General features: G+C 43.5%; 1 protein-coding gene across 3 annotated transcripts; it reads left to right on the top strand.

Moving 5' to 3' along the window:
• The first annotated feature begins 6,724 nt into the window (after positions 1-6,724).
• Positions 6,725-23,424, top strand: rnf145l.L (RING finger protein 145-like L homeolog). Of its 3 annotated transcripts, none has more exons than XM_018227376.2 (13): positions 6,725-6,879; positions 10,686-10,760; positions 10,923-11,101; positions 14,379-14,487; positions 14,585-14,676; positions 16,653-16,888; positions 16,969-17,144; positions 18,235-18,375; positions 19,158-19,340; positions 19,502-19,649; positions 20,616-20,972; positions 21,477-22,211; positions 22,459-23,424. In XM_018227376.2, the coding sequence occupies exons 3-13, from the start codon at positions 10,936-10,938 to the stop codon at positions 22,552-22,554; spliced, it is 2,439 nt and encodes an 812-aa protein (XP_018082865.1). In that variant the 5' UTR covers positions 6,725-6,879; positions 10,686-10,760; positions 10,923-10,935; the 3' UTR covers positions 22,555-23,424. The 3 variants fall into 3 exon arrangements, with proteins under 3 accessions (XP_018082865.1, XP_018082891.1, XP_041442805.1); XM_018227402.2 differs by having other exon boundaries at positions 10,686-11,101; positions 21,477-21,762; positions 21,847-22,211; XM_041586871.1 differs by having other exon boundaries at positions 10,686-11,101; positions 21,477-23,424.
• The last annotated feature ends 2,531 nt before the right edge of the window (positions 23,425-25,955 follow it).

Here is a 25,955-nt window from a genome sequence, read left to right as displayed (position 1 = left end):
AACAAAAACACTGATGCTGGAGGGTGTCGGGGAGTACGGGGAGGAAAGGAATGACTTACAGGGAGTGGGCCATACAAGCATGTTAATTATAAGGGTTAATTCCCCTTTAACAGAAGTAAAGACTACTGGCTCAGGCTCTTAGTTAATGGAATTAAAGGGAAGTTTATCGTTAGACTTTCATTGTGATGCAGAACATAATGTTATTCAAATCACTTTCCTGTCTATTCAGCTCTTCTCTCATCTTCCTGGCTGTCATTCAAACTGCAGCCCTGGTTGCTAGGGTAAGCAGAACCCTGACAACCAGATAATTTAGAATTCCACACTGAAGACTGAAGCTGCTGATACATCTTGGGAGAATGTGATGTCTCTCTGCATGGGCAGTTGCCCCCCTCTATGATTACACAGTGTTTTACATTCATGAGTCCCTGAAATATAAATTACCCTCCCCAAACCCCCTGCCACTGTCTGCCTCTTACGATCCCGCAGAACTACAACTTTTATCTTCTAGCCTTGTCTGCAGATATTTGTATTCAACGGGGATTCACTTCTTTTTATACATCTCATTCTTACAGGAATCTTTCATGTAACAGCAACTAAGACATTTCCTAATGATCAGGTAATGACAGAAGTTACACACAGGAGGCTGTGCTGTCAGTCAGTGCCCCAGTAGGGAAGAGTAGAGCCCTGTTCACTTATTACTTACTGTATGAGACAATGAGATGAAACAGCGAGTGCAAATTGTCTCATTACTTTACTTATAGCTCAGAGTTCAGTAATTATTGCCTTGAACTGCAGGTAAATGCTCTGTTATACAGATAGCTAGAATCTCAGCTGCCATAAAGCAGGGCAGGACTGCTGCTTACAATGGGGATCAGATAGGATCTGTGCAGCCACTGGGACAGAATGTTCTGTTATACAGATAGCTAGAATCTCAGCTGCCATAAAGCAGGACAGGACTGCTGCTTACAATGGGGATCAGATAGGATCTGTGCAGTCACTGGGACAGAATGCTCTGTTATACAGATAGCTAGAATCTCAGCTGCCATAAAGCAGGACAGGACTGTTGCTTACAATGGAGATCAGATAGGATCTGTGCAGCCACTGGGACAGAATGTTCTGTTATACAGATAGCTAGAATCTCAGCTGCCATAAAGCAGGACAGGACTGCTGCTTACAATGGGGATCAGATAGGATCTGTGCAGTCACTGGGACAGAATGCTCTGTTATACAGATAGCTAGAATCTCAGCTGCCATAAAGCAGGACAGGACTGTTGCTTACAATGGAGATCAGATAGGATCTGTGCAGCCACTGGGACAGAATGTTCTGTTATACAGATAGCTAGAATCTCAGCTGCCATAAAGCAGGACAGGACTGCTGCTTACAATGGGGATCAGATAGGATCTGTGCAGCCACTGGGACAGAATGTTCTGTTATACAGATAGCTAGAATCTCAGCTGCCATAAAGCAGGACAGGACTGCTGCTTACAATGGGGATCAGATAGGATCTGTGCAGCCACTGGGACAGAATGTTCTGTTATACAGATAGCTAGAATCTCAGCTGCCATAAAGCAGGACAGGACTGCTGCTTACAATGAGGATCAGATACGATCTGTGCAGCCACTGGGACAGAATGTTCTGTAAAAACAATGCAGTTTGTTTTTTTGAGGTTCTCCCAACACCCCTCTCAGTTAATGAGCCATATGGTTAGATATATATATATAAATAGAGATGCTTACTCCCTTGGATGTGATTTAAGGCAATTAGATATACAGAGAAGAACAGAAGAAGAGGAGAGAGAATACTGAAAGTGGAAAGTGACAGGAATACAATGCTCTGCCTGAAGGGAACTGCGACTGATCTGTGGGGAGGAAGCTGCGCCTCATGTCAGGGAAATTGTAGAAATGAAACTTACAGGAGAGACGTCTCCCCTTCCCCAGCACCAACGCAGCTCTCATGTCTGCCAGTGCAACCTGTATTGCTCCAATCATTTCTAAACTACAGATCCCAGCATGCTCTAGCAGCCTATGGGCAGAATCATGTTAATCAAATCCTATTCCCCCAACTCCTCCTCACTCTCCTGTCCTATTTCCCCAACTTGGATAATTTCTTGGACAGACATAATACAAAGGCTATTGTGATACTAAACTCTATAGTTAGTATAGATATGGGTATATAGAATTTAATTAAAAGTAGGGAGGGGTGTGTGTATGGGGCTGGGTTTTCATTTGGAGAGGTTGGACTTGATGGACTTTGTCTTTTTTCAACTAGATTTAACTATGTAACTATGTAACTCCTCTACTCACTCTAAAGCCTTATTTGCTGACTCCTCTACTCAATCTTCTGCCCTATTTGCCAACTACTCTACTCACGCTACTGTACTATTCACCAAACTCCTCTACTAACTCACCTGCCCTATTTCCCCAACTCCCCCTCCTTCCCTATTCACCCAACTCCTCTACTCACTCTCCTGCCATATTCCTGACTCGTCTACTCACTCTCTTGCCCTATTCACCCAACTTCTCTACTCACTCTTCTGCCCTATTCACCCAACTCCTTTACTCACTCTCCTGCCCTATTCACCCAACTTCTCTATTCACTCTCCTGCCCTATTCACCCAACTTCTCTACTCACTCTTCTGCCCTATTCACCCAACTCCTCTACTCACTGACTTATATAACCCAACTCCTCTACTCACTGACTTATATAACCCAACTCTTCTACTCACTCTCCTATCCTATTTACCCAACTTCTCTACACACTCTCCTATACTATTTACCCAACTGCTCTACTCACTCTTCTGTCCTATTCAACCAACTCCTCTACTCACTCTCCTTTCTACCCAACTCCTCTACTCACTCTTCTGTCCTATTTACCCAACTTCTCTACACGCTCTCCTATCCTATTCACCCAACTCCTCTACTCACTCTCCTGCCCTATTCACCCAACTTCTCTACTCACTCTTCTGCCCTATTCACCCAACTCCTCTACTCACTGACTTATATAACCCAACTCTTCTACTCACTCTCCTATCCTATTTACCCAACTTCTCTACACACTCTCCTATACTATTTACCCAACTGCTCTACTCACTCTTCTGTCCTATTCAACCAACTCCTCTACTCACTCTTCTTTCTACCCAACTCCTCTACTCACTCTTCTGTCCTATTTACCCAACTTCTCTACACGCTCTCCTATCCTATTTACCCAACTGCTCTACTCACTCTTCTGTCCTATTCAACCAACTCCTCTACTCACTCTCCTTTCTACCCAACTCCTCTACTCACTCTCCTATCCTATTTACCCAACTTCTCTACACGCTCTCCTATCCTATTTACCCAACTGCTCTACTCACTCTTCTGTCCTATTCAACCAACTCCTCTACTCACTCTCCTTTCTACCCAACTCCTCTACTCACTCTTCTGTCCTATTTACTTGAGTCCTCTACTCATTGTACTATATCATCCAACTTCTCTACTCTCTCGTGTCCTATTCACCCAACTCTTCTACTCACTCTACCGCCCTTTTTAAACAATTTCTCTACTCGCTCTCCTATCCTATTTACCCAACTCCTCTACTCTCTCCTGACCTATTTACCCGACTCCTCTACTCTTTGACCTCCATAACATAACTCCTCTACTCACTCTCTGGTCCTATTTAACCGACTTCTCTACTCACTTTCCATCTGTACTGCATCTGACCCTTCTGCTTTCTTTCCTGACCTAGTTGAACCTGACTGCTCTACTCGCTCTTCTGCTCTATTGAATATGAGCCACATACACATATGTGTAGGCAGTGTTTGAGCACATATTCATCAACAGTGTTAAAGCAATTAAGTTGTGTTCATGGATACTGTCAACAGCTAATTGTTATTATTAATTATCTCATTTGGTATGCATGAAAAAAGCATTTCTTTTCATCTGAAAGCCGATGATTTAAAGGCGATTAGCTAATGAGATTTCATCTTATCCCTCAGTGAGGAGGCTGCTCCATCCAGCAGGAACAAAGGAGCCTTTATTAGGGGTCAATGAGATTTGTTTAATTTTCCAACCTGTCCTTGTGGAGTGCAACTTTACTGACAGGGATAGCCGACCTTTGTATACAGTGTTATACTTATTGGCCAATAATGGAGTTGAAATAAAAAAGCTCTTCAATAAAACTGCATTATTAGGAATCCATGATTGGTTTAATCACAATGTCAACTCATTTCCAGTCAGCTAGGTTCTACTCATGATACCAATGCCTGACCAGAGCAAAGCAAGGAAATTCATACAAGTAAGGTTTTCTTACAAGTAAGGACAATGTATTTTAACCTTCTCTTGCCCAACATCTCTCTCTTATTCTATTGATCTGCATCCCGAGCTCTCCTTCCATTCTCCCTTCTCTCCCTCCTACACAGCCCATTATCACATACACTTATTTATGATATTGGTACATAAGAGAGAGGAGACTCTTCTGTATGGATTTATCTCCAACCGGCAAAAATTGCAGGCGGCAAAACAAGAGAAACTTACCCTCTTAATGTGCATGAAAAGAACCCCCTGCCCCCTCCATTTGTTGTCTGGTTTTTATACAGTCTGGGGGAATAAAGGGACCTGCACAGCTACAAACTGGATATTATGGTGATTAGAGTCACATTTGTTAGAGTCTCTTGTCTTCCACATAAACAAATATGAGTGACCTGTACCTCGCTGCACTGATACGGCTATACTAACAACATAAGCTTCTTACTCGCTGTAGAGAAGATTTTAAAACCGTGACCACACTGCCCCCTTATGGTGACTCAGGTGTTTACAAAAGTACTTTGTAGGCTGTCATCATACACCTAATGTGGGAAATAAAGACTTATTTACTATTTGGGATATCTCTGGAATAACAGGAGGGCAATGGGCACAACCATGTTTACTTATTTCATAATCTATGTCAGACATTGTCAACTTAGTGATATGCTCACCCACGCCTTGATTTTGCCAATAGTGGGATCTTCTCAGTGATAATCAATTATATACAATCAATTAAAAATTCTGAACGCTTTCTGAAAATATTGAAGTTACTCTTCCCTATCTCTGCATCGGTCTTTCTTCATGCAGCAGTTGGGTGTCAGTTATTCATTGACAGTTAGATCCAATATATCTTATAGGAGGGCTCCTTTCCTAGCAGATGTATTAGAGCTCACTCAAATAACTGATTCCAGTACAAACAAAATCTAACAAAATAACTGTCTTTTGCACAAATCCTGCATGTAGAGAGACATGATGTCTGATGAGTTTAATAGAGTGAGCTCTAACACATCTTCTAGGCAAAAGGAGCCCCCCTATAAGATATATTGGATCTAACTGTCAGTGAATATCTGACACCCAACTGCCGCATGAAGAGAGAATGAGGAGAAACAGATGCTGAACGAGGAATAGTGAAGATAAACTTGATTATTTCAGAAAAGGTACAGAATGTTTAATGCAGGGGTGTCCAACCCGTTTGCGGCCCAGGATGGATATTTTTCTTTGACTTCAAAAAATGTAGAAAAATGCTCTAGAAGGTCCCCATAGACTAACATAGCACTTTGAACTCAAAGTTTTTTTAAAGAGACAGTACTTTGATTATCGAATGGTCGAATAGTCAAAGTATGTTTACTTCAATTCGAAGACGTTGTAGCGTATTCGATGGTCGAAGTATCCAAAAAATGACTTTGAATTTTTTTACTTCGAAAATTCTCTCGAATTCACTTCGACCCTTGATAAATCTGCCCCTAAGAGTAAAATCAGAACCACATTATCTGATGAGCACGTTGAGAATTCACGGAGAATTGCAACTACTTCCATTCAACCAGATATTGAGCCATTCGTTTCTCAAACACAATGTCACTAGGTTTATGATCGCCTCTTTTCTTTCACAATAAAATAAATCAAAAGCTGGTGCGTGTGAGTATTTCGAGTGTGGCCCCAGCAATTGTTTTTTCTTCCAATGTGGCGCAGGGAAGCCAAAAGTTTGGACACCCCTGGTTTAATGGATTCTATTGAGACAGTTTCTGATTTCAGTATCATGAAGCTTATATTATATTACATTTTCACAATAGTTGCCCTTTAAGGTAAATTCAGGAGAGAGCACAGGGCCCCAGTGGTGGCTATAAGTTATAATTAGGTACAAGTCACAGGAATGGGGAGACTGGGCCCCACAAGGCTCAATGTGCCAGTGAAGAAGAGTTACAAGATCACTGTCCCCTCACAACACAATATAAATAACACAAAGTTACTTTAATTCTAACAGCAATAATGAAGGGAACATGACAAGGAAAGCTCCAGGTTATTTCCCTCTCACTGTAGAAGCAGAAGTGGGTTCTTATAGAATACGGCAAGTCTATAGGACCAATTTACTCTGGACTTCCTAGTAACCCCCATATAAGACTCGCAGCTGCCCCTACACCAACAGAGTATTGAGAGGAACGCACACCACGCAGCTGAGATCTGGAAATATAGACGTTCTCCTCCGCCCCTTGAAGCTGTGAATGATGCGTCGCTACGATAATACAGTCGGCATGCGCCACGTGATAAGGACGCCAAGCGTCACGCACAGAACGACACGCCTCTAAGAACTAGCTGCCATCGTAAGGTGCCTTCTCTGTGCCTTCACTTCTATACTATTGGCAGTAAGTCCCGCCCTACCATGTGTCAGCCAATCACAACCCGCAGAGAGGTGGGCGTAGGCAGTTTTGAGGGCAGGCGCATGTAGCCAATTAGTTTAGCCGGAAGATGTACTAAAATGGACACCGTAGTTACTGTACTGGGCAGCAGTGGAGAGGGCGGGTAGACTTTGGCAGTGGGTGACGTGGAGGACATACCTGTAGTTAGGAGGAAGGAAACTGAGGGGACCCGAGGCCTAATAAGGTATGGAATGCGTGTATGGAAGTATTGGGGCTGGAGCAGGTGCACTAGGGCAATTGGGGCAAAAACAAGAGCATTAAACCTGTGGGACAGGGGAGGTAATGGAGCAGCGCTAACAAGAGAAGGTACATGGGGGTAATAGAACAAGAGAGGGTACATGGGGGTAATAGAACAAGAGAGGGTACATGGGGGTAATAGAACAAGAGAGGGTACATGGGGGTAATAGAACAAGAGAGGATACATGGGGGTAATAGAACAAGAGAAGGTACATGGGGGTAATAGAACAAGAGAGGGTACATGGGGGTAATAGAACAAGAGAGGGTACATGGGGGTAATAGAACAAGAGAGGGTACATGGGGTAATAGAACAAGAGAGGGTACATGGGGGTAATAGAACAAGAGAGGGTACATGGGGGTAATAGAACAAGAGAGGATACATGGGGGTAATAGAACAAGAGAGGGTACATGGGTAAGAGAACAAGAGAGGGTACATGGGGGTAATAGAACAAGAGAGGGTACATGGGGGTAATAGAACAAGAGAGGATACATGGGGGTAATAGAACAAGAGAGGGTACATGGGGGTAATAGAACAAGAGAGGATACATGGGGGTAATAGAACAAGAGAGGGTACATGGGGGTAATAGAACAAGAGAGGGTACATGGGGGTAATAGAACAAGAGAGGATACATGGGGGTAATAGAACAAGAGAGGGTACATGGGTAAGAGAACAAGAGAGGGTACATGGGTAAGAGAACAAGAGAGGAAACATGGGGGTAATAGAACAAGAGAGGGTACATGGGGTAATAGAACAAGAGAGGGTACATGGGGGTAATAGAACAAGAGAGGATACATGGGGGTAATAGAACAAGAGAGGATACATGGGGGTAATAGAACAAGAGAGGATACATGGGGGTAATAGAACAAGAGAGGATACATGGGGTAATAGAACAAGAGAGGGTACATGGGGGTAATAGAACAAGAGAGGGTACATGGGGTAATAGAACAAGAGAGGGTACATGAGGTAATAGAACAAGAGAGGGTACATGGGGTAATAGAACAAGAGAGGGTACATGGGGGTAATAGAACAAGAGAGGGTACATGGGGGTAATAGAACAAGAGAGGGTACATGGGGGTAATAGAACAAGAGAGGATACATGGGGTAATAGAACAAGAGAGGGTACATGGGGGTAATAGAACAAGAGAGGGTACATGGGGTAATAGAACAAGAGAGGGTGCATGGGGGTAATAGAACAAGATAGGATACATGGGGGTAATAGAACAAGAGAGGATACATGGGGGTAATAGAACAAGAGAGGATACATGGGGGTAATAGAACAAGAGAGGATACATGGGGGTAATAGAACAAGAGAGGGTACATGGGTAAGAGAACAAGAGAGGGTACATGGGTAAGAGAACAAGAGAGGAAACATGGGGTAATAGAACAAGAGAGGGTACATGGGGTAATAGAACAAGAGAGGGTACATGGGGGTAATAGAACAAGAGAGGATACATGGGGGTAATAGAACAAGAGAGGATACATGGGGGTAATAGAACAAGAGAGGATACATGGGGGTAATAGAACAAGAGAGGATACATGGGGTAATAGAACAAGAGAGGGTACATGGGGGTAATAGAACAAGAGAGGGTACATGGGGTAATAGAACAAGAGAGGGTACATGAGGTAATAGAACAAGAGAGGGTACATGGGGTAATAGAACAAGAGAGGGTACATGGGGGTAATAGAACAAGAGAGGGTACATGGGGGTAATAGAACAAGAGAGGGTACATGGGGGTAATAGAACAAGAGAGGATACATGGGGTAATAGAACAAGAGAGGGTACATGGGGGTAATAGAACAAGAGAGGGTACATGGGGTAATAGAACAAGAGAGGGTGCATGGGGGTAATAGAACAAGATAGGATACATGGGGGTAATAGAACAAGAGAGGATACATGGGGGTAATAGAACAAGAGAGGATACATGGGGGTAAGAGAACAAGAGAGGGTACATGGGGGTAATAGAACAAGAGAGGGTACATGGGGGTAATAGAACAAGAGAGGGTACATGGGGGTAATAGAACAAGAGAGGATACATGGGGGTAATAGAACAAGAGAGGATACATGGGGTAATAGAACAAGAGAGGATACATGGGGTAATAGAACAAGAGAGGATACATGGGGTAATAGAACAAGAGAGGATACATGGGGGTAATAGAACAAGAGAGGGCACATGGGGGTAATAGAACAAGAGAGGGCACATGGGGGTAATAGAACAAGAGAGGGCACATGGGGTAATAGAACAAGAGAGGGCACATGGGGGTAATAGAACAAGAGAGGGCACATGGGGGTAATAGAACAAGAGAGGGCACATGGGGGTAATAGAACAAGAGAGGGCACATGGGGGTAATAGAACAAGAGAGGGCACATGGGGGTAATAGAACAAGAGAGGGCACATGGGGGTAATAGAACAAGAGAGGATACATGGGGGTAATAGAACAAGAGAGGATACATGGGGGTAATAGAACAAGAGAGGGTACATGGGTAAGAGAACAAGAGAGGAAACATGGGGGTAATAGAACAAGAGAGGGTACATGGGGTAATAGAACAAGAGAGGGTACATGGGGGTAATAGAACAAGAGAGGGTACATGGGGGTAATAGAACAAGAGAGGATACATGGGGGTAATAGAACAAGAGAGGGTACATGGGGGTAATAGAACAAGAGAGGGTACATGGGTAAGAGAACAAGAGAGGATACATGGGGGTAATAGAACAAGAGAGGGTACATGGGGTAATAGAACAAGAGAGGATACATGGGGTAATAGAACAAGAGAGGATACATGGGGGTAATAGAACAAGAGAGGATACATGGGGGTAATAGAACAAGAGAGGATACATGGGGGTAATAGAACAAGAGAGGGTACATGGGGTAATAGAACAAGAGAGGGTGACATGGGGTAATAGAAAGATAGGTGCATGGGGGTAATAGAACAAGATAGGATACATGGGGGTAATAGAACAAGAGAGGATACATGGGGGTAAGAGAACAAGAGAGGGTACATGGGGGTAATAGAACAAGAGAGGGTACATGGGGGTAATAGAACAAGAGAGGGTACATGGGGGTAATAGAACAAGAGAGGATACATGGGGGGTAATAGAACAAGAGAGGGTACATGGGGGTAATAGAACAAGAGAGGGTACATGGGGGTAATAGAACAAGAGAGGGTACATGGGGTAATAGAACAAGAGAGGGTACATGGGGTAATAGAACAAGAGAGGATACATGGGGGTAATAGAACAAGAGAGGGTACATGGGGTAATAGAACAAGAGAGGGTACATGGGGTAATAGAACAAGAGAGGGTACATGGGGTAATAGAACAAGAGAGGGTACATGGGGTAATAGAACAAGAGAGGATACATGGGGGTAATAGAACAAGAGAGGGTACATGGGGTAATAGAACAAGAGAGGGTACATGGGGTAATAGAACAAGAGAGGGTACATGGGGTAATAGAACAAGAGAGGGTACATGGGGTAATAGAACAAGAGAGCGTACATGGGGGTAATTGTGTCAGGGGCACCTCTATTAAAGTCAAGTTGCCTGGCTGCATTAAGGTTACATTTTAGGTGAATTTTCTATTGTCCCTTGTTTTTCCCATGACAGGGTGGCCAAATGACAGTTAGAGAATTCTGTGCAATTATTTTGGGCAGCAGAAAGACTGCAGAGGGGGGTAATGGTGGGGTATGACACGGGGGGTCAGTGTGGATTTGTCAGTAACATTGCCACTTACAGTTGATTTTCATTGTTTTACAGGTGCCTTGAATGCTCCGTGGTTTGTGCCAGTCCTGCACTCATTGCAATCTGCCTGTTTCATGGGACTCCATCTTTGTAAGTGGCAGGTGGAACTGCATTCTGGCACCCTGACAGTATCTAGAAGCTTCTGCCCCAGTATCACATCTGTGCCATTACTGCAGGAGTGGGGATGACTTTTGACTTTCTATATCTATAAAGGGGACCCTGGGTCTTACACCTCATTCCTCTGCCCCCCAGTCTCCTCTCGGACATGTCCAGACTGGAAGACATTGCCAACGTGGTGCTCAGGCTTCCCAGCATTGTCGTTTTGGATCTGTTATACCGATGGGACTTCCAGGCATTTACGGAGCTCAGCCGACCGACATACGAAACAAACTTTTTCAAGTCGAAACACTTGTGGAATATTTATTACCTGGGTAAGAAGCGTCTGCTCATTACAGACCCCACTTTCCTAATGGGGATTTGAGACGTCAGTGTGGAGATTGGGTCCAACTAAAAGGACTTGGGCTTTTTCTAATACATTTACCTGTGGGGCACTGCAAAATCAAATCTCTGCAGCTGGACTAGTTACTATCAGTCAGCGCCAACTAGGGATGCACCGAATCCACTGTTTTGGATTTGGCCGAACCACCGAATCCTTCGTGAAAGATTCTGCTGAATACCTAACCAAATCAGAATCCTAATTTGCATATGCAAATTAGGGGAGAGAAGGTGAAAACATTTTTACTTCCTTGTTTTTTTTCACACAATTTCCCTTCCTGCCCTAATCTGCATATGCAAATGAGGATTTGGTTCGGTCAGACAGAAGGATTCGGCCAAATCCGAATTCTGTTGAAAAAGGCAGAATCCCAAATCGAATCCTGGATTCAGTGCATCCCTAGAGCCAACAGCATGGATCAATATGCCAGGGCTTTGGCTACTGATACTGTACATGTTTGTACTTCTCTATCCGCATGGTCACAGTCCAAGGTGAATTCTAGTTTGAACTCACAGGCAGGTGAGGGATCACATGTAACAACAAGTAGCTGACTGAAAGTACTGACACTTGGGTTGTTGAAAAGTACAGGCATAGGACCTGTTATCCAGAATGCTCGGGACCAGGGGTTTTCCCGATAATGTATCTTTCTGTAATTTGGATCATCATCATAAAAATGGGATCATAAAATCCCATTTTTACTTTCTTAAATGAAAAAGAAACCTATCTCCAATATACTTCAATTAAAAAATATGTACAGTTTTATAAGAAACCTGACTGTATGCAGTGAAATTCCCCTTTCATTTACTCGCTCTGACTGCTGAGGAAAGGAAACTTCAAACGGTCCCTAACTGCTCTGCAGGGAAACGACCATACTTTCAAATGACACGGAGGAGGGACTTCCCAGAACTGGAGCAGCTTTGTTTGTTTCCCTGTAGAACAGCTGGCGACCATGTAGAGATTTATATCTGCAGCAGTCAGAGCAAGTAAATGCAGGAGGAATTTCATGCATACAGTCAGGTTTTTTATAAAATTGTACATATATTTTAATTGAAGTACTGTATATTGGAGATAGGTTTCTTTTTCAGTTAATAAAGTAAAAATTGTATTTTATTTTTGCCTTTACATCCTCTTTAATGTTTCCAACTCCAGGGGCAGGGACAAAGATCAGGGAGCCAGATTTAAACAGATAAACTGGAATTCTCAAAAAAGGATTATTTTGCTGCAACAGCAGCTTTTTGTTCATGGATCCGCACACACAAATTTCTGCAGTGGGGAAAGTACCCCTTCTTTATTGATTTATATCCCCAACATCAACGTTTCGGGGGGTACAACCTCCCTTCATCAGGATAAAATTACAAGTGCAGCAAAAACCTTTAAAGGCATAACCCCGCCTCTTTTCCGTTGTGGTCACAAATTCCCGTGTATCCATTATTTCAATTAACCCTTTCCAAATATAATACATTTTCGAATTGAAAAATCTTTTTCATGAAGTGCAAAGTAAAACGTGAATAAATAGTTCATAAAAAATGTGTAAGTCCAGTGTACTATAGGAACCTAAATCCCCGATAATGATGAGTGTAGTACCATATCCAAAAACGATTTTTTTTGCTTTTTAGGTCAAAACAGGTAAGATTTCAACCATAAGTAGTAACATATACAGTATAAATGGTATAAAACATTATTATTTACTACCTTTGTTGCTGTTATATAATATTAATATAAATATTATATAATATTTATTTCTATTCCCTGATTTTTCTCATCTGTGAGGGGAGGGAGAAAAAAGGGAAACAAAACTGTTAATTATCTACACCCTAACATTTTTATCCATGGGGTATAGAAAACAAAAGGGAAAACAAGACAGGGGGCCAGAAGACCTATTCATCATCCGGGTGTGCAGTGCAACACTTACATTTCACTTATTTTGCTGCAGCCACTGGTTCTGCAAAAACTATAAAATCCACATTAGATTACATGACAACACAGGACCCAGTGCAGTCTGTATATTCTGATTATTAATCAGTCTTGCTGTATAGGCTTCTGGCAGATCATTTTGATAATTTTTGATGATCCCTAAGCTTAACCTCCCAACTGAAGCCCAGATCACACTGAGCATGTGCACAGTCTTGGTCTTGCAAAGATGTATAACAAAGTTACAAGATGGTGACCCCCTGCAGCCAACTTTGAAAGCATAAATCATTTGTTTGATTAGGCTTCTGGTGCAGTAAGTTCATGTTAATGTTTAGTATACAAAATACAGCATTTCTAGCATTATTCTATTTTACACTTTAGTTTCCCTTTAAGTCTACTAGAAAATCTTTTAAACTTGAAATAAATCCAATAGGCTGGTTTTGCTTCCAATAAGGATTAATTATATCTTAGTTGGGATCAAGTGCAAGCTACTGTTTTATTATTACACAAAAAAGGGAAATCATTTTTTTTAAAAAATTGAATTATTTTGAATAAAATGGAGTCTATGGGAGACAACCTTTCCGTAATTCAGAGCTTTCTGGATAACGGGTTTCCGTATAACGGATGCAATATCTGTATTTGAAAATAGACATTCACTGCCCCTATGAGGGTCAGGCCTTGCCAAACCAAGTCAGCAGCAGCTTATTGGCGTGTATGAAGTCAAAACCATGGCAATCCTGATGTTTATCAGAATAGGGGCTCAACATGTGATCCAAGCACAGGGATGGGCAGATAGGGCAAATATTAGCCCAAATGAGTAATTTAGATTATATTTATCAAAGAGGGAAGTTAGAGATCTCCACAGTCCGCTAGAGTGAAATTCCGCCATTCTCCATTCATTTCTATGGGATTTTATAAGGCGTATTTATCAAAGGATGAACTTTCACCCATTGATAAATACTCTCTTAAAAATCCCATAGAAATGAATGGAGAATGGCATAATTTCACTCTAGCAGACTGTGAAGATCTCTAGCTCCACTCTTTGATAAATATCCCCCAAAGACTTCAGTAGTAGCTGCTCTAATGGTCCGAGCTCAGTACATCGGTGTCGCCATTAAACACAGTTTTCAAAGGCAAAGCGAAGAAAGGATTATCCAGAAACTCATCTCATGACACCTGCTGTGTTTTAAACATTTTCCTATATGAAGGGACAGCAATTTATTTCTGCCGTCCCCAAGGGGCTGGAACCTTTGTCCTTCTCTCAGTGTATCTGTGTGAATTTGACATTTATTTTGATTTTCCAGCTCATTTCCTATGTGCTGTTCTGCTGCTCCTTCCCCTGCGGTACCTGGTCAATATCTACCTGTATCTGCTGACAGCCCTGCTTTTGTATGTAGCTCACCGGACTACAAGGTAAGTCTCTCTGTGAGTAATGTTCATTCTGGCTTTCTATGATTTCTGTTTGCTGTGCCTTTATGTCTCCCCCTTTCCCTTGCTTTGTGTCCCGCAGGGATTCTATTCAGCAGGAGATGGACTCTGACTTCCCTGGGGCTCTGTATGACGACCCCAATGCTCTGACCCGCATCATCACTGCACTGACTGGTGAGAATGTAACTGCCGGAGATGTGAAGAACTGACAGCAGAGTCACATAATCTGTACATATGAGCAAAGGCTTAAATCAAAGGTGTATTAGCAGCTTTTATTAAAGGGGAACTATTGCGAAAATTAAAATTTAATATTAGCTTCATCATACTGAAGTTTTCTAAAAATAATCAATTAAACATTCTGCATTATTTCTGAAATAATCAAGTTTATATTCACTATTCCTCTCTCAGCATCTGTTTCTTCTCATTCTCTCTTCATGCAGCAGTTGGGTGTCAGGTATTCGACAGTTAGATCCAATATATCTTATAGGGGGCTCCTTTTGCCTAGAAGATATATTAGAGCTCACTCTATTAAACTCACCAGACATCATGTCTCTCTACATGCAGGATTTGTGCAAAAGGCAGTTATTACATAAAAAGTAACATAGTAAGTTAGGTTGAAAAAAGACACACACCCATCAAGTTCAACCTTTGAACTCTATTTTAACCTGCCTAACTGGCAGTTGATCCAGAGGAAGGGAAAAAAGCCCATTTGAAGCCTCTCGAATTTGCCTCAGAGGGGGTAAAAAAAATCTACCAGACTCCAAGATGCAATGGGACCAGTCCCTGGATCAACTTGTACTATGAGCTATCTCCCATATCCCTGTATTCCCTCACTTGCTAAACACCATCCAACCCTTTCTTAAAGGAGAACTAAACCCTAAAACCCTGAAAATTAATGTGGCTAAAAATGCCATATTTTATATAGTGAACTTATTGCACCAGCCTAGAGTGTCAGCTTGTCAATAGCAGCAATGATCCAGGACTTCAAACTTGTCACAGGGGGTCACCATCTTGGAAAGTGTCTGTGACACTCACATGCTCAGTGGGCTCTGATTGGCTGTTGAGAAGCTAAGCTTAGGGCTCGTCACTAATTATCCAGCAGAAAATGAGCTTCCCTGGCTGTAATATAAGCTGATGCTACAGGTTTGCTGATTATTCAATTCTGATGCTAATTGCACTGGTTTCTGTGCTGCCATGTACGGTAGTAATTATGTGTATTAATTACTAATCAGCCTTATATTGTGACATTTCTATTCTATGTGTACTGTATATTGTGAGTGGCTCCCTAAGCTCAGTAAGTGACAGCAGCACAGAGCATGTGCAGTGAATCAGCAGAAAAGAAGATGGGGAGCTACTGGGGCATCTTTGGAGACACAGATCTTTACTGCTAAAGGGCTGTGGTTGCCTTGGGCTGGTGCAGAAGCACAAAACATAATGTACAACATTTCTAGCTACTTTCGTTAGGCTTTAGTTCTCCTTTAAAGCTATGTAATGTATCAGCCTGTACCTCTGATTCAGGGCTCTCACTATAACAAACCCCTTCCCAATATTTAGCTGGAACCTCTTTTCTTCTATTATCTAAGTTATTTTGTTGGATTTTGTTTGTACTGGAGTCAGTTATTTGAGTGAGCTCTAATACATCTGCTAGGAAAGGAAGCCCCCCCCCCCCATAAGATATATTGGATCTAACTGTCAATGATTATCTGTCACCCAACTGCGGCATTAGGGAAAATGAAGAAAAACAGATGCTGAGAGAGGAATAGTGAAGATAAAGTTGATTTCAGAAACAATGCAGAATATTTAATTGATGGTATTTATAAAGTTTCTTATTTCAGTATGATAAGGCTTATATTAAATGTTAATTTTCACGATAGTTCCCCTTTGGGTAAGGCCACACGAGGAGATTTTGTCCGACTAATCGCCTCGTCTTTTGCGCGACTATCTCCCCGAACTGCCTCAGCGTTTTTCCCCATAGGCTATAATGCAAAGCCACCTACGCTAATGCACACGCGGCGATGCGTTTTCAATAGTCGCCCAAAGTTGCCTCAGTGAGGCAACTTCAGGCGACTATAGAAAACACATCGCTGCGTGTGCATTAGCGCAGGCGACTTTTCACGATGACCAAAGAATTGAATGGTTTCTTGTTTCAGGCCTGGTGATTGTGGCCACTCTGTGCTCCCTGCTCTTAAAGACCCGGAACGCCTGGCTCTTCTGTTCTCCGGTATTGCCGCTGCTCGGCCGGATAGTTGGACTCCCGCTTCAGGTTCTGCCTCCGCTCAACAATGTCTCCATATTCCTGACTGTGCTGGGATCTCTGTTCTACCTGCTGTCCAACCTGGGTGTGCTACTCAACCTCTTCCGCAAAGTGTATCAGGAGGTAGTGCAGGTACTGGGCCAAGAGCATCCTGGGTATAAAATGTTCAGGAAGTGGAAGTGGGTTGATCTCTGACGTCAATCTTTCTGCAGGTTCAAGAGTTTGACAGGCTGGTGACCCTGGGAATGCAGCTTTGGGCTCATTTGGCCGTGCCTCTCCTTTTCCTCGTCTTTTGGTTGGTGTCGTTCAGTTTCCATATTGTCTCTTTCCTGTCATCCAAGCCCGGAGCACTGGGCCAGCAAGGGCTGATTTTCATCTTTCTGAACAGGTGCCTTTTATTCCTGTACTGGGTGCACTGCCATTATTGGTGGGAGACTAGATTCACTTACTAGGGGGTGGTTCTAGCTTGACAATGGGTAAGAGAGCAGTCCAAGAACAGAGCCGGAACTAGAGGTAGGCAGAAGAGGCACTTGCCCAGGGCGCAATGCTGTGGAGGCTCTAGGCAGGTGCCTGTTCAAGATTTTTCTGCCTACCCTAGTCCAGAATTCGCTCCCCTCTGCAGGTCTCGCCTACCCCCTCTCTCGCTCACTCCCCTGTCCATCCCTCCTCTGTCCGTCCCTCCCACCATCCCCTGTCCATCCCTCCCTCCTCTGTTCGTCCCGCCATCCCTTGTCTGTCCCTCCCTCCTCTGTCCGTCCCTACCTCCTCTGTCCATCCCTTCTGTGTCCTTCCCCTGTCCATCTGTCCCTCCCCTGTCTGTCCCTACTGTGTCATCCCTTCTGTGTCCCTCCCCTGTCCTTCCCTCCCACCCCTGTTCATCCTTCCCTCCCCTGTTCATCCATCCCTACTTTTTCCCTCCCCTGTCCATCCCTTCCCTGCCCCAAACTGCACCTCCGCTTCCCCTTCTTGTGTGTACGTTAAGGTGCGTGCAAATGCGAGGGGGGGGATAGCTGAGCGGGTTGCTTAGGCCGCCTGGTCGGCTTGGCCCGGCCCTGCCCAAGAACAGCCGTTACCCGGAATCAGAGCTCTGTAAGTAGATGTACTTATCCATGGGTAGTTTGGTACTGGTCCATACACTAACAGACCAAGTTGATTTGCCTTTAAACCAGTTTGTTCCCTTTTGATACGGATCCCCTTAGCCTAGGAACACACTAAGCCTCCTGTATCATTACTTAAAGTTTCTCTCCTTAACAAGTCGTGTAACATTTGGAACGGTTTGGAATCTCCAGCTAAAAGGTGTATTCCATGCAGATATAATTACCAGCAGCTCCTCAGTGGGTGTAAGAATCAGATAACTACTGTGATATAAAGGGACAGGACCTGCTTGTGCAGCACAGCGCCCCCACATGGCAAACTCTGTTCAGTGTTCTGTATTGTCTCTGCCATCATATTCTCCCTGACTCTCCCTCTCCATGCAGTGCTGCCGAGTGCTGTGGGACTCCCTATTGCCTTATTGGTCTGACCTTCACTGTCTCCTATTTGGCCCTGGGAATGCTCAATTTCTGCAAATTCTACCTGCTGGGCTTTGATGCCTTTCGGAACGGCAATGTCATGCACAGGTCAGTAGCGACCAGTAGGAAATGGCTTTGTAGTCTATAAATATTCCTAGTGGTTTTATAAGGTTAGAGTTGCTCCTAATATACTTTGTTCTATACTGTTTAAAGGAACGGTTCAGTATAAAAATAAAAACTGGGTAAATAGATAGGCTGTGCAAAATAAAACCTGTTTCTAATATAGTTAGTTAGCCAAAAATGTAATGTATAAAGGCTGGAGTGACTGGCTGTGTAACATAATAGCCAGAACACTACTTCCTGCTTTTCAGCTCTCTTGGTTACCAGGCAGTAACCAATCAGTGACTTGAGGAGGGCACATGAGACATAACTGTTGCTTTTGAATCTGAGCTGAATGTTGAGGATCAATTGCAAACTTACTGGACAGTTATGTCCCATGTGACCCTCTTATAGTCACTGACTAACTCAGAGTTAGAGAGCTGAAAAGCAGGAAGTAGTGTTCTGGCTATTATGTTACACATCCAGTCACTCCATACATTATATTTTTGACTAACTATATTAGAAACATTTTTTATTTTGCACAGCCTATCTATTTATCTAGTTTTTATTTTTATACTGAACTGTTCCTTTAAAGGAACCTCCGCCCATTTGTCATTGGTTTGATATTGATGTGCTCCCTCTCTCTCCCTTCCCTCCCTTCTTCTGCTAATGTCTGTCTCTGGGATGCTTCTTGTTGATCTTGCCTCCTGCTGTCTCTTGTTGACAATGTATTTGGGTTCCATAGAAAGGTACAGTATGGAGTAATCTGAAATGTACCCAAATATATACAGGGGCGTAACGGAAGGGGTGACCCTAATGCTGCTGGCTTTGCAGACTGGGCTCCTCGATCTTCAGGTGCTTCAGAGAACCTTCCTCCTTAGCATCATCCTCTTCATTGTCGTCACCTCCACACTGCAGTCTATGATCGAAATTGCCGACCCTATAGTGCTGGCACTTGGAGCCACCAGAAACAGGTACTTACATTGTGTCAGGCTAATTAATGGGTAACCCTTCTTTAGAATGTGGGCAGAAAAAAACGACTGCTTATGGAAGAGTCCAAGCATCCTAATTGTGTTGCTCCGTGGAAGTGGCTGAACAGCGCTGCTATTTGGGTCATTGTTGATCTTTCTCCTAGGAGTCTATGGAAACATCTACGTGGGGTCAGTATGTGCCTCTTCCTGCTGGTGTTCCCCTGCTTCATGGCCTACAAGATTTCTCAGTTCTTCCATATGGATTTCTGGCTGCTGATCTTGGTGTCCAGCTGTATGCTCACATCCCTGCAGGTAACCGGGGGCCTCCCATCAGGATACACAGTAGATAACAGATAAGTACTACTATAGTTATTATAAACAAGCTGCTGTGTAGCCATGGGGGCAGCCATTCAAGCACAGGATACACAGTAGATAACAGATAAGTACTACTATAGTTTATATAAACAAGCTGCTGTGTAGCCATGGGGGCAGCCAATCAAGCACAGGATACACAGTAGATAACAGATAAGTACTACTATAGTTTATATAAACAAGCTGCTGTGTAGCCATGGGGGCAGCCAATCAAGCACAGGTTACAGAACAGATACCAGATGTAGAATCCCATTGTATTCTATTACACAGCTTATCGGTACCTGTGCCTTTTCTCCTTTTTTAGCTGAATGGCTGCCCCTCCCATCTTTCGAAAGCAAACCCATAACTTTTACCAGTGCATCTCAACAGTACATTATATTTTAATTTCTTTAACTTTTTGGTGTTACTGTTCCTTTAAACTCAGTAAAAAGTACTTTTTAAGGTTTAAAACACATTATTGGATATTCCCTTTAAATCACATTAAATCCCTTGCCCTGCAATTGCCCAATTTAGACCTTCCATGCTGTGTGCTTCCTGATCTTGGGCTGCTCTCTTCCCCATGGTCAGGCTTTATAAGAGAATCCAATTTCCCTTTGGTTTTTACCCAAGTATATAGTTCTTACTCTCCATATTCAGTGTTTTTGCGTTGCTCTCTTTCCCATAGCTATTATGGGGGGGGGGGGGCTTGTATCAGACTAAATTGACTCCCTGCCAATTTTCCAATTGAATTGGTTTATACAGACCTGGGTACAAGTCTGTACCGGGGTAAATACTGGGAGGAAATTGGGAGGTTCCTGTCTGACCATGGCAAGGAGAGCAGCCCAGAATTACAAAACAACAACAAGGCGGTGGCACAGAATATATGTTGCACCGGGACTCTGCTGACTTATGTTTTCTCTTCTGAAGGTTCTGGGGACACTATTTATTTACGCCCTGTTCATGGTGGAGCTTTTCCATGACAACCAGGTGGAAAAAATAGATGAAATTATTTATTATGTGAATGCGGTGAGTCGCGTCCTGGAGTTCCTCGTGGCTGTTTGTGTCGTGGCCTACGGCACGTGGGAGTCTCTGTTTGGCGAGTGGAGCTGGATGGGGGTCTCTGTGATTATAGTTCACTCCTATTTCAATGTCTGGCTCAGAGCTCAGTCTGGGTGGAAGAGCTTCTTGCTGAGGAGGGAGGCGGCCAAGAAAATCAACTCCATGCCCAGGGCTACTAAGGAGCAGCTAATGGCACATAATGATGTGTGTCCCATTTGTTTCCAGGTAAGTGAAAGGCAGAATATATACGTGGAGCAAAACAAGAGAATCACTGCTTTACTGCACATTCTGTAAGTGAGGTAGTAGCACAGGCTTTTATCCAGTAGCCCATAGCAACCAGTTGAATGTTAGCGTTGTTTCATCTAATTATACTGGATTAGTCCAAGATAATTCAGCTTGTTTCTTCACTGGGGCAAATTGTGGCCACACCCTTATTTATAACTTGTATAACTCTGAATCTGAAGTAGGACCAATGCTGTGAGCTTGAATACTAAGCCAGTTTCCAAGGATGCTCAGTGCTCCTCATGATGGCTGAAAGCAAAAAAAAACATTTAGACTCACACTCTAAATCCTGATGGCTCAAAACGCCAATATCTAGTAAAGCAGTAACTACCCTAATCCTTTCAATAATGCCCACCGTTCTATTTATGTATCTGCAACACACTTGTGTACTGCCCCCATCTCTCTTCTTACACAACTGTCATCTGAATCTTTGTACTTCCCTTACAGGACATGTCTGATGCCATCATCACCCCGTGCAGCCATATCTTCCATGGAGAATGCCTGCGCAAATGGCTTTATATCCAAGACACCTGCCCTATTTGTCACCAGCAGGTGAATCCCCTTGTAGAGGAACTAGGAGAAGACAAGAGAGAGGAGGATGAGGAGGAGGAGGCGGCAGATGAACCAATGTGGGAAGAGGCCACAGCCCATAGATACAGAAGGAACCACTGTAATGCAGACAGCGAGGAGGAGGAGCTACAAGAGAGCGGCCTGGATGCAGCCAATGGAGAAGGAGGAGGAAACAAATGTAATGCAGACAGGGGGAGCGAGGAGGTGGAGCTACAAGAGAGCGGCCTGGATGCAGCCAATGGAGAAGGAGGAGGAAACAAATGTAATGCAGACAGGGGGAGCGAGGAGGTGGAGCTACAAGAGAGCGGACTGGGTGCAGCCAATGAAGAAGGAGGAAACAAATGTAATGCAGGGCCCCAGAGAGAGGAGGTGGAGCTACAAGAGAGCGGACTGGATGCAGCCAATGTAGAAGGAGGAATCAAATGTAATGCAGAGCACCAGAGAGAGGAGGTGGAGCTACAAGAGAGCGGACTGGGTGCAGCCAGTGGCGAAGGAGGAAACAAATGTAATGCAGAGCACCAGAGAGAGGAGGTGGAGCTACAAGAGAGCGGACTGGATGCAGCCAATGTAGAAGGAGGAATCAAATGTAATGCAGAGCACCAGAGAGAGGAGGTGGAGCTACAAGAGAGCGGACTGGATGCAGCCAGTGGCGAAGGAAGAAACAAATGTAATGCAGAGCACCAGAGAGAGGGGGGGGGGAATTAGAAGAGAGAGCGGACTGGATACAGCCAGTGGAGAAGGAGGAAACAAATGTAATGCAGAGCACCAGAGAGAGGAGGTGGAGTTACAAGAGAGCGGACTGGATGCAGCCAATGTAGAAGGAGGAATCAAATGTAATGCAGAGCACCAGAGAGAGGAGGTGGAGGAAGAAGATGGTGGAGAGAACTCAGCCCAAGGAGAAGAATGGCATCTAGAAGGGGAGGGACATTTGGAGGTAACTGAGGGTGGAAAGTAAGACAGTCAGCCTGGGAGGCCAGGAGAAGTCATTCAAGAGATGAAAGTCAGGGAGCTGTGCAGGAGGAGGCAGACATTCAGTAAAGACAACGTGGTTGGGGAAATTGATCTCAGGCACCCCCTAAACTTTACCCCCTGGATGTGCTCTAGGACAGGACAGGACAGGCTTCCTATGCTACAGCTTTGCCCAAAGTGCCAGTGAACTAGAATTCACATCTCTGCTTATTGCCTGCAGAACAGAGCTGGAGAGAGAAGGGGCCTCACTTTAGCAGATTTAGGAGACTGTTGGAGTTCATTTTGTGCAGGAAATTCCACTATTTTGTTAAAGTTAAGCACTTCCTAGAAACGGGGGGTCCTTTAGACCAAAGGGTTAAATGACAATTCAGGGACTATAAAACCTGTGCTGGGAGGAGGCTGCAGGGCGAGTTGATCTTGTTCCGCAGTGTTGCCTTTGGAGGTTACATGTCACAGAGGTGATCGGCTAGAGATGTGGGGGTGAATGTATCCTGCACCCCTGTTAGAGAGAGAGACTTGTAGTTTTGCCCCAGAACATGATCCAGTTAATCAGAGGTCAATCCATTCAGTAGGGTCAGAAGTTGGGGCACCCTGAGGGCCAAGCAGTGTGTCTGGGGCACCCGATGGCTGGAGACTGGCGCAATTACAAGAAGTATTTCTCTGCTTCAGGGTCCATAACCTACGCAGCACAAACACTGACCAGTGGCCTTAATTTCTAGTGTCTGCAGCCGGGGCGATGGGAATGATTGGGTTCCTGCGAGTCTGTTCTTGTGTGGCTGCCATATTGTTATGCCCTGAGGCCTTTCCCTTGTAATATGCAATGCCAATGCACTAAATAAATGTATGAAAAGACCAACTCTGCTGTGTCTCTGTACCTCCCATCCCACATACCCACTGTACGTATTCCCTCCTATTACATTACAGCTATGGGACCTGTTGGCTACAATTCTCTGGACCTGGGGTTTTCCAGATAACAGATCTTTCCAGAATTTGGATCTTCAAATTATTGAGTCTTTCTTATTGAGAAGGCTGCCCAAATGAAAATCTCCAGCTAGAGGCAAAGTGGATGTACAGAATCAGTCTGTGCCCCTTTAAAGTGGACCTGTCACCCAGACACAAAAATCTGTATAATAAAAGTCCTTTTCAAATTAAACATGAAATCCAATTTCATTTTTTTATCAAAGCATTCATAGCTGTTGTAAGCTCATTTAAAAATTTCAGCTGTCAATCAAGTATTGTCTGCCCCTCCTCTATGCCATGGGCATAGAGGCGGGGCAGACAATTACTTTCACTTTTCATTCAGCACTTCCTACATGTCACTGCTCTCCCCACATTCCCCTGTTCTCTTCACCATTTAATTGTGTAACCAGGACATGGGGATGGACATTGTGTCCCCCATTCTGGTGCACAAGATGATACAAGGCTTGTCTTAATAACAGTGTGCACAAAATGGCTGCTGCCTGCTTGCTATCATTTTGAATTCCCAGACTGAAGGAAACAAAATTCAAATAATTTATATAGTGTAATTAAAGTTCATTTTGCTTGACTGATGTGATAAAATAGGATTTTGAATATTTTTTTTGTGTGACGGGTCCCCTTTAAGAAGGCTTTTAATCAATGAATGCTTGCGGGAGGGGCACTGCCTGAACCTCAATCATATGGAGATGGATGTCCAGTTGCAGGTATAGATAGTCTTGCTACACTACAGTAGGGTCACTTACATTATAAAAATGTTAACAATGTTGGCCTGTGACGTAGGCCAAAAATCTCTGTATTCAGTTTCAGGCCTGTTGATTTTCAGTTAGTAACACTACTACTCTAGCTGAGTACAAGCAGCAACTCTTACTCTGTCCGTGTGTCCTGCTGCAGGTTTATCAGGGTCCAGCCTTTCACTGCTGCACACGAAACTGAAACGTCACCATTATAGTTACACAGAGTGTCAGTTAGCAAATTGAACACTAGATGGCGCATTGTACCCACACTATGAGCAGAGCAGTGGAGTTGCACCTCATCAATCATTTTTGGTAACTGATGTTGTTATTGGGTGATTCACCTTTAATTTAACTTTTAGAATGTTATAAAATCTCATATTCCAGGCAACTTTGCAACTGGTCTTTGTCTTAATAGTTTTGCGTTATTTGACTTATTTTGATGTGTTTGCTGCATGTTACTGTGCTTGGGTGAACTTACTAAGGACTATCACCACTAGGGGGCACAAGTCACAAGCCATAGAGCTAACATCTCACCCTGCTGATGCTCTGGGGCCCAGGAAGAAGCTGTCACCATTCCCAGCAATAGGGATGTGGTCTCATTCCTGTTAATAGGAGAAGTAATTCTGTACTTGGGGGTTCGCATTGTATTTAAAGGTTTGGGCATAACTTCCCCTTGAACTTCTCAGCTAAATGACCGCACACATTGATTTGTATGTTTTTTTTGCCCCATGGTCTGCTCGCTATGATCACAACTGAGTCCAATGGATATTGCCCATTTAGTAAAACAGCTCTATGTGGGCAGTAGCCCAGAACAACCAATCGGCAATCAGTTCTGTTGCTCCAGCACCATTGGAATGATTAAAGCAAAAAATGTGATTGGTTGCAAAAGGTTATTTAAAAGCAAATTATCTGCAAAGCATGTGAGTGCACATCTGGGGAAGGATACATGAAATATTAATTTAATCATAAAGTTCATGGTGCGTTACCATTCTACATTATATAGAGAGCAAGGTGACGACGCTCGGAACAGCCGGAAACACTTGAATTCAATACTTATTGTCGTGTAATTGTATTACTTATACTGTATGTGTGTGTGCGTATATATATATATATATATATATATATATATATAGTCCAAAAATAAAAGGAAGCACTCACGGCATAAAGGTTGTTAGAAGTCCTTTACTGAATCATATAAACATCTACGCGTTTCGGTACGTCAAGGGACCGTCCTCAGGACGGTGATACATATGTTTTAAATACAACTTTTTTGCATATTCAAAGACCCTTGGTGCTGGTTTTTCTTGATTGGATTATACACTAATTACATCCGTGCACAGGGGCAGCCACAGCATGGCTTATCTGATATGAGGTGCTGTCTGTTACGAAAATATATATATATATAGCAAGGGCACTGCTGGGGAAGATTTATGTTTTCCTGTGGAGGAACAGGCCTGGGACAGAGGACCACATTAGAACATACAAGGACTCAGACTGAAGAATTAGAACATACAAAGACCTAGACCATCCTGTAGGCAATAAGAGCATTTATACAAGAACCCAGACTTTCCTGTAGGCAATAAGAGCCTTTATACAAAAACCCAGACCATCGTGTAGCCAATCAGAGCATTAGAACATACAAAGACCTAGACCATCCTGTAGCCAACCAGAGCAT

This window comes from Xenopus laevis, chromosome 1L, assembly GCF_017654675.1.
Source record: "Xenopus laevis strain J_2021 chromosome 1L, Xenopus_laevis_v10.1, whole genome shotgun sequence".
In the NCBI taxonomy this organism is placed as follows: domain Eukaryota; kingdom Metazoa; phylum Chordata; class Amphibia; order Anura; family Pipidae; genus Xenopus; species Xenopus laevis.
Note: the sequence above shows the minus strand (reverse complement) of the source record. Positions and strands in the feature narration are given on the sequence as shown.

Coding starts and splice junctions, on each gene's coding strand:
- rnf145l.L (XM_018227376.2), top strand. CDS start 10,936: ATGTCCAGACTGGAAGACATTGCCAACGTGGTGCTCAGGCTTCCCAGC. Junction 17,145..18,234: donor ATTTTCATCTTTCTGAACAG/GTGCCTTTTATT, acceptor CTCTCCATGCAG/TGCTGCCGAGTGCTGTGGGA. Junction 19,341..19,501: donor CTTGGAGCCACCAGAAACAG/GTACTTACATTG, acceptor TCTTTCTCCTAG/GAGTCTATGGAAACATCTAC.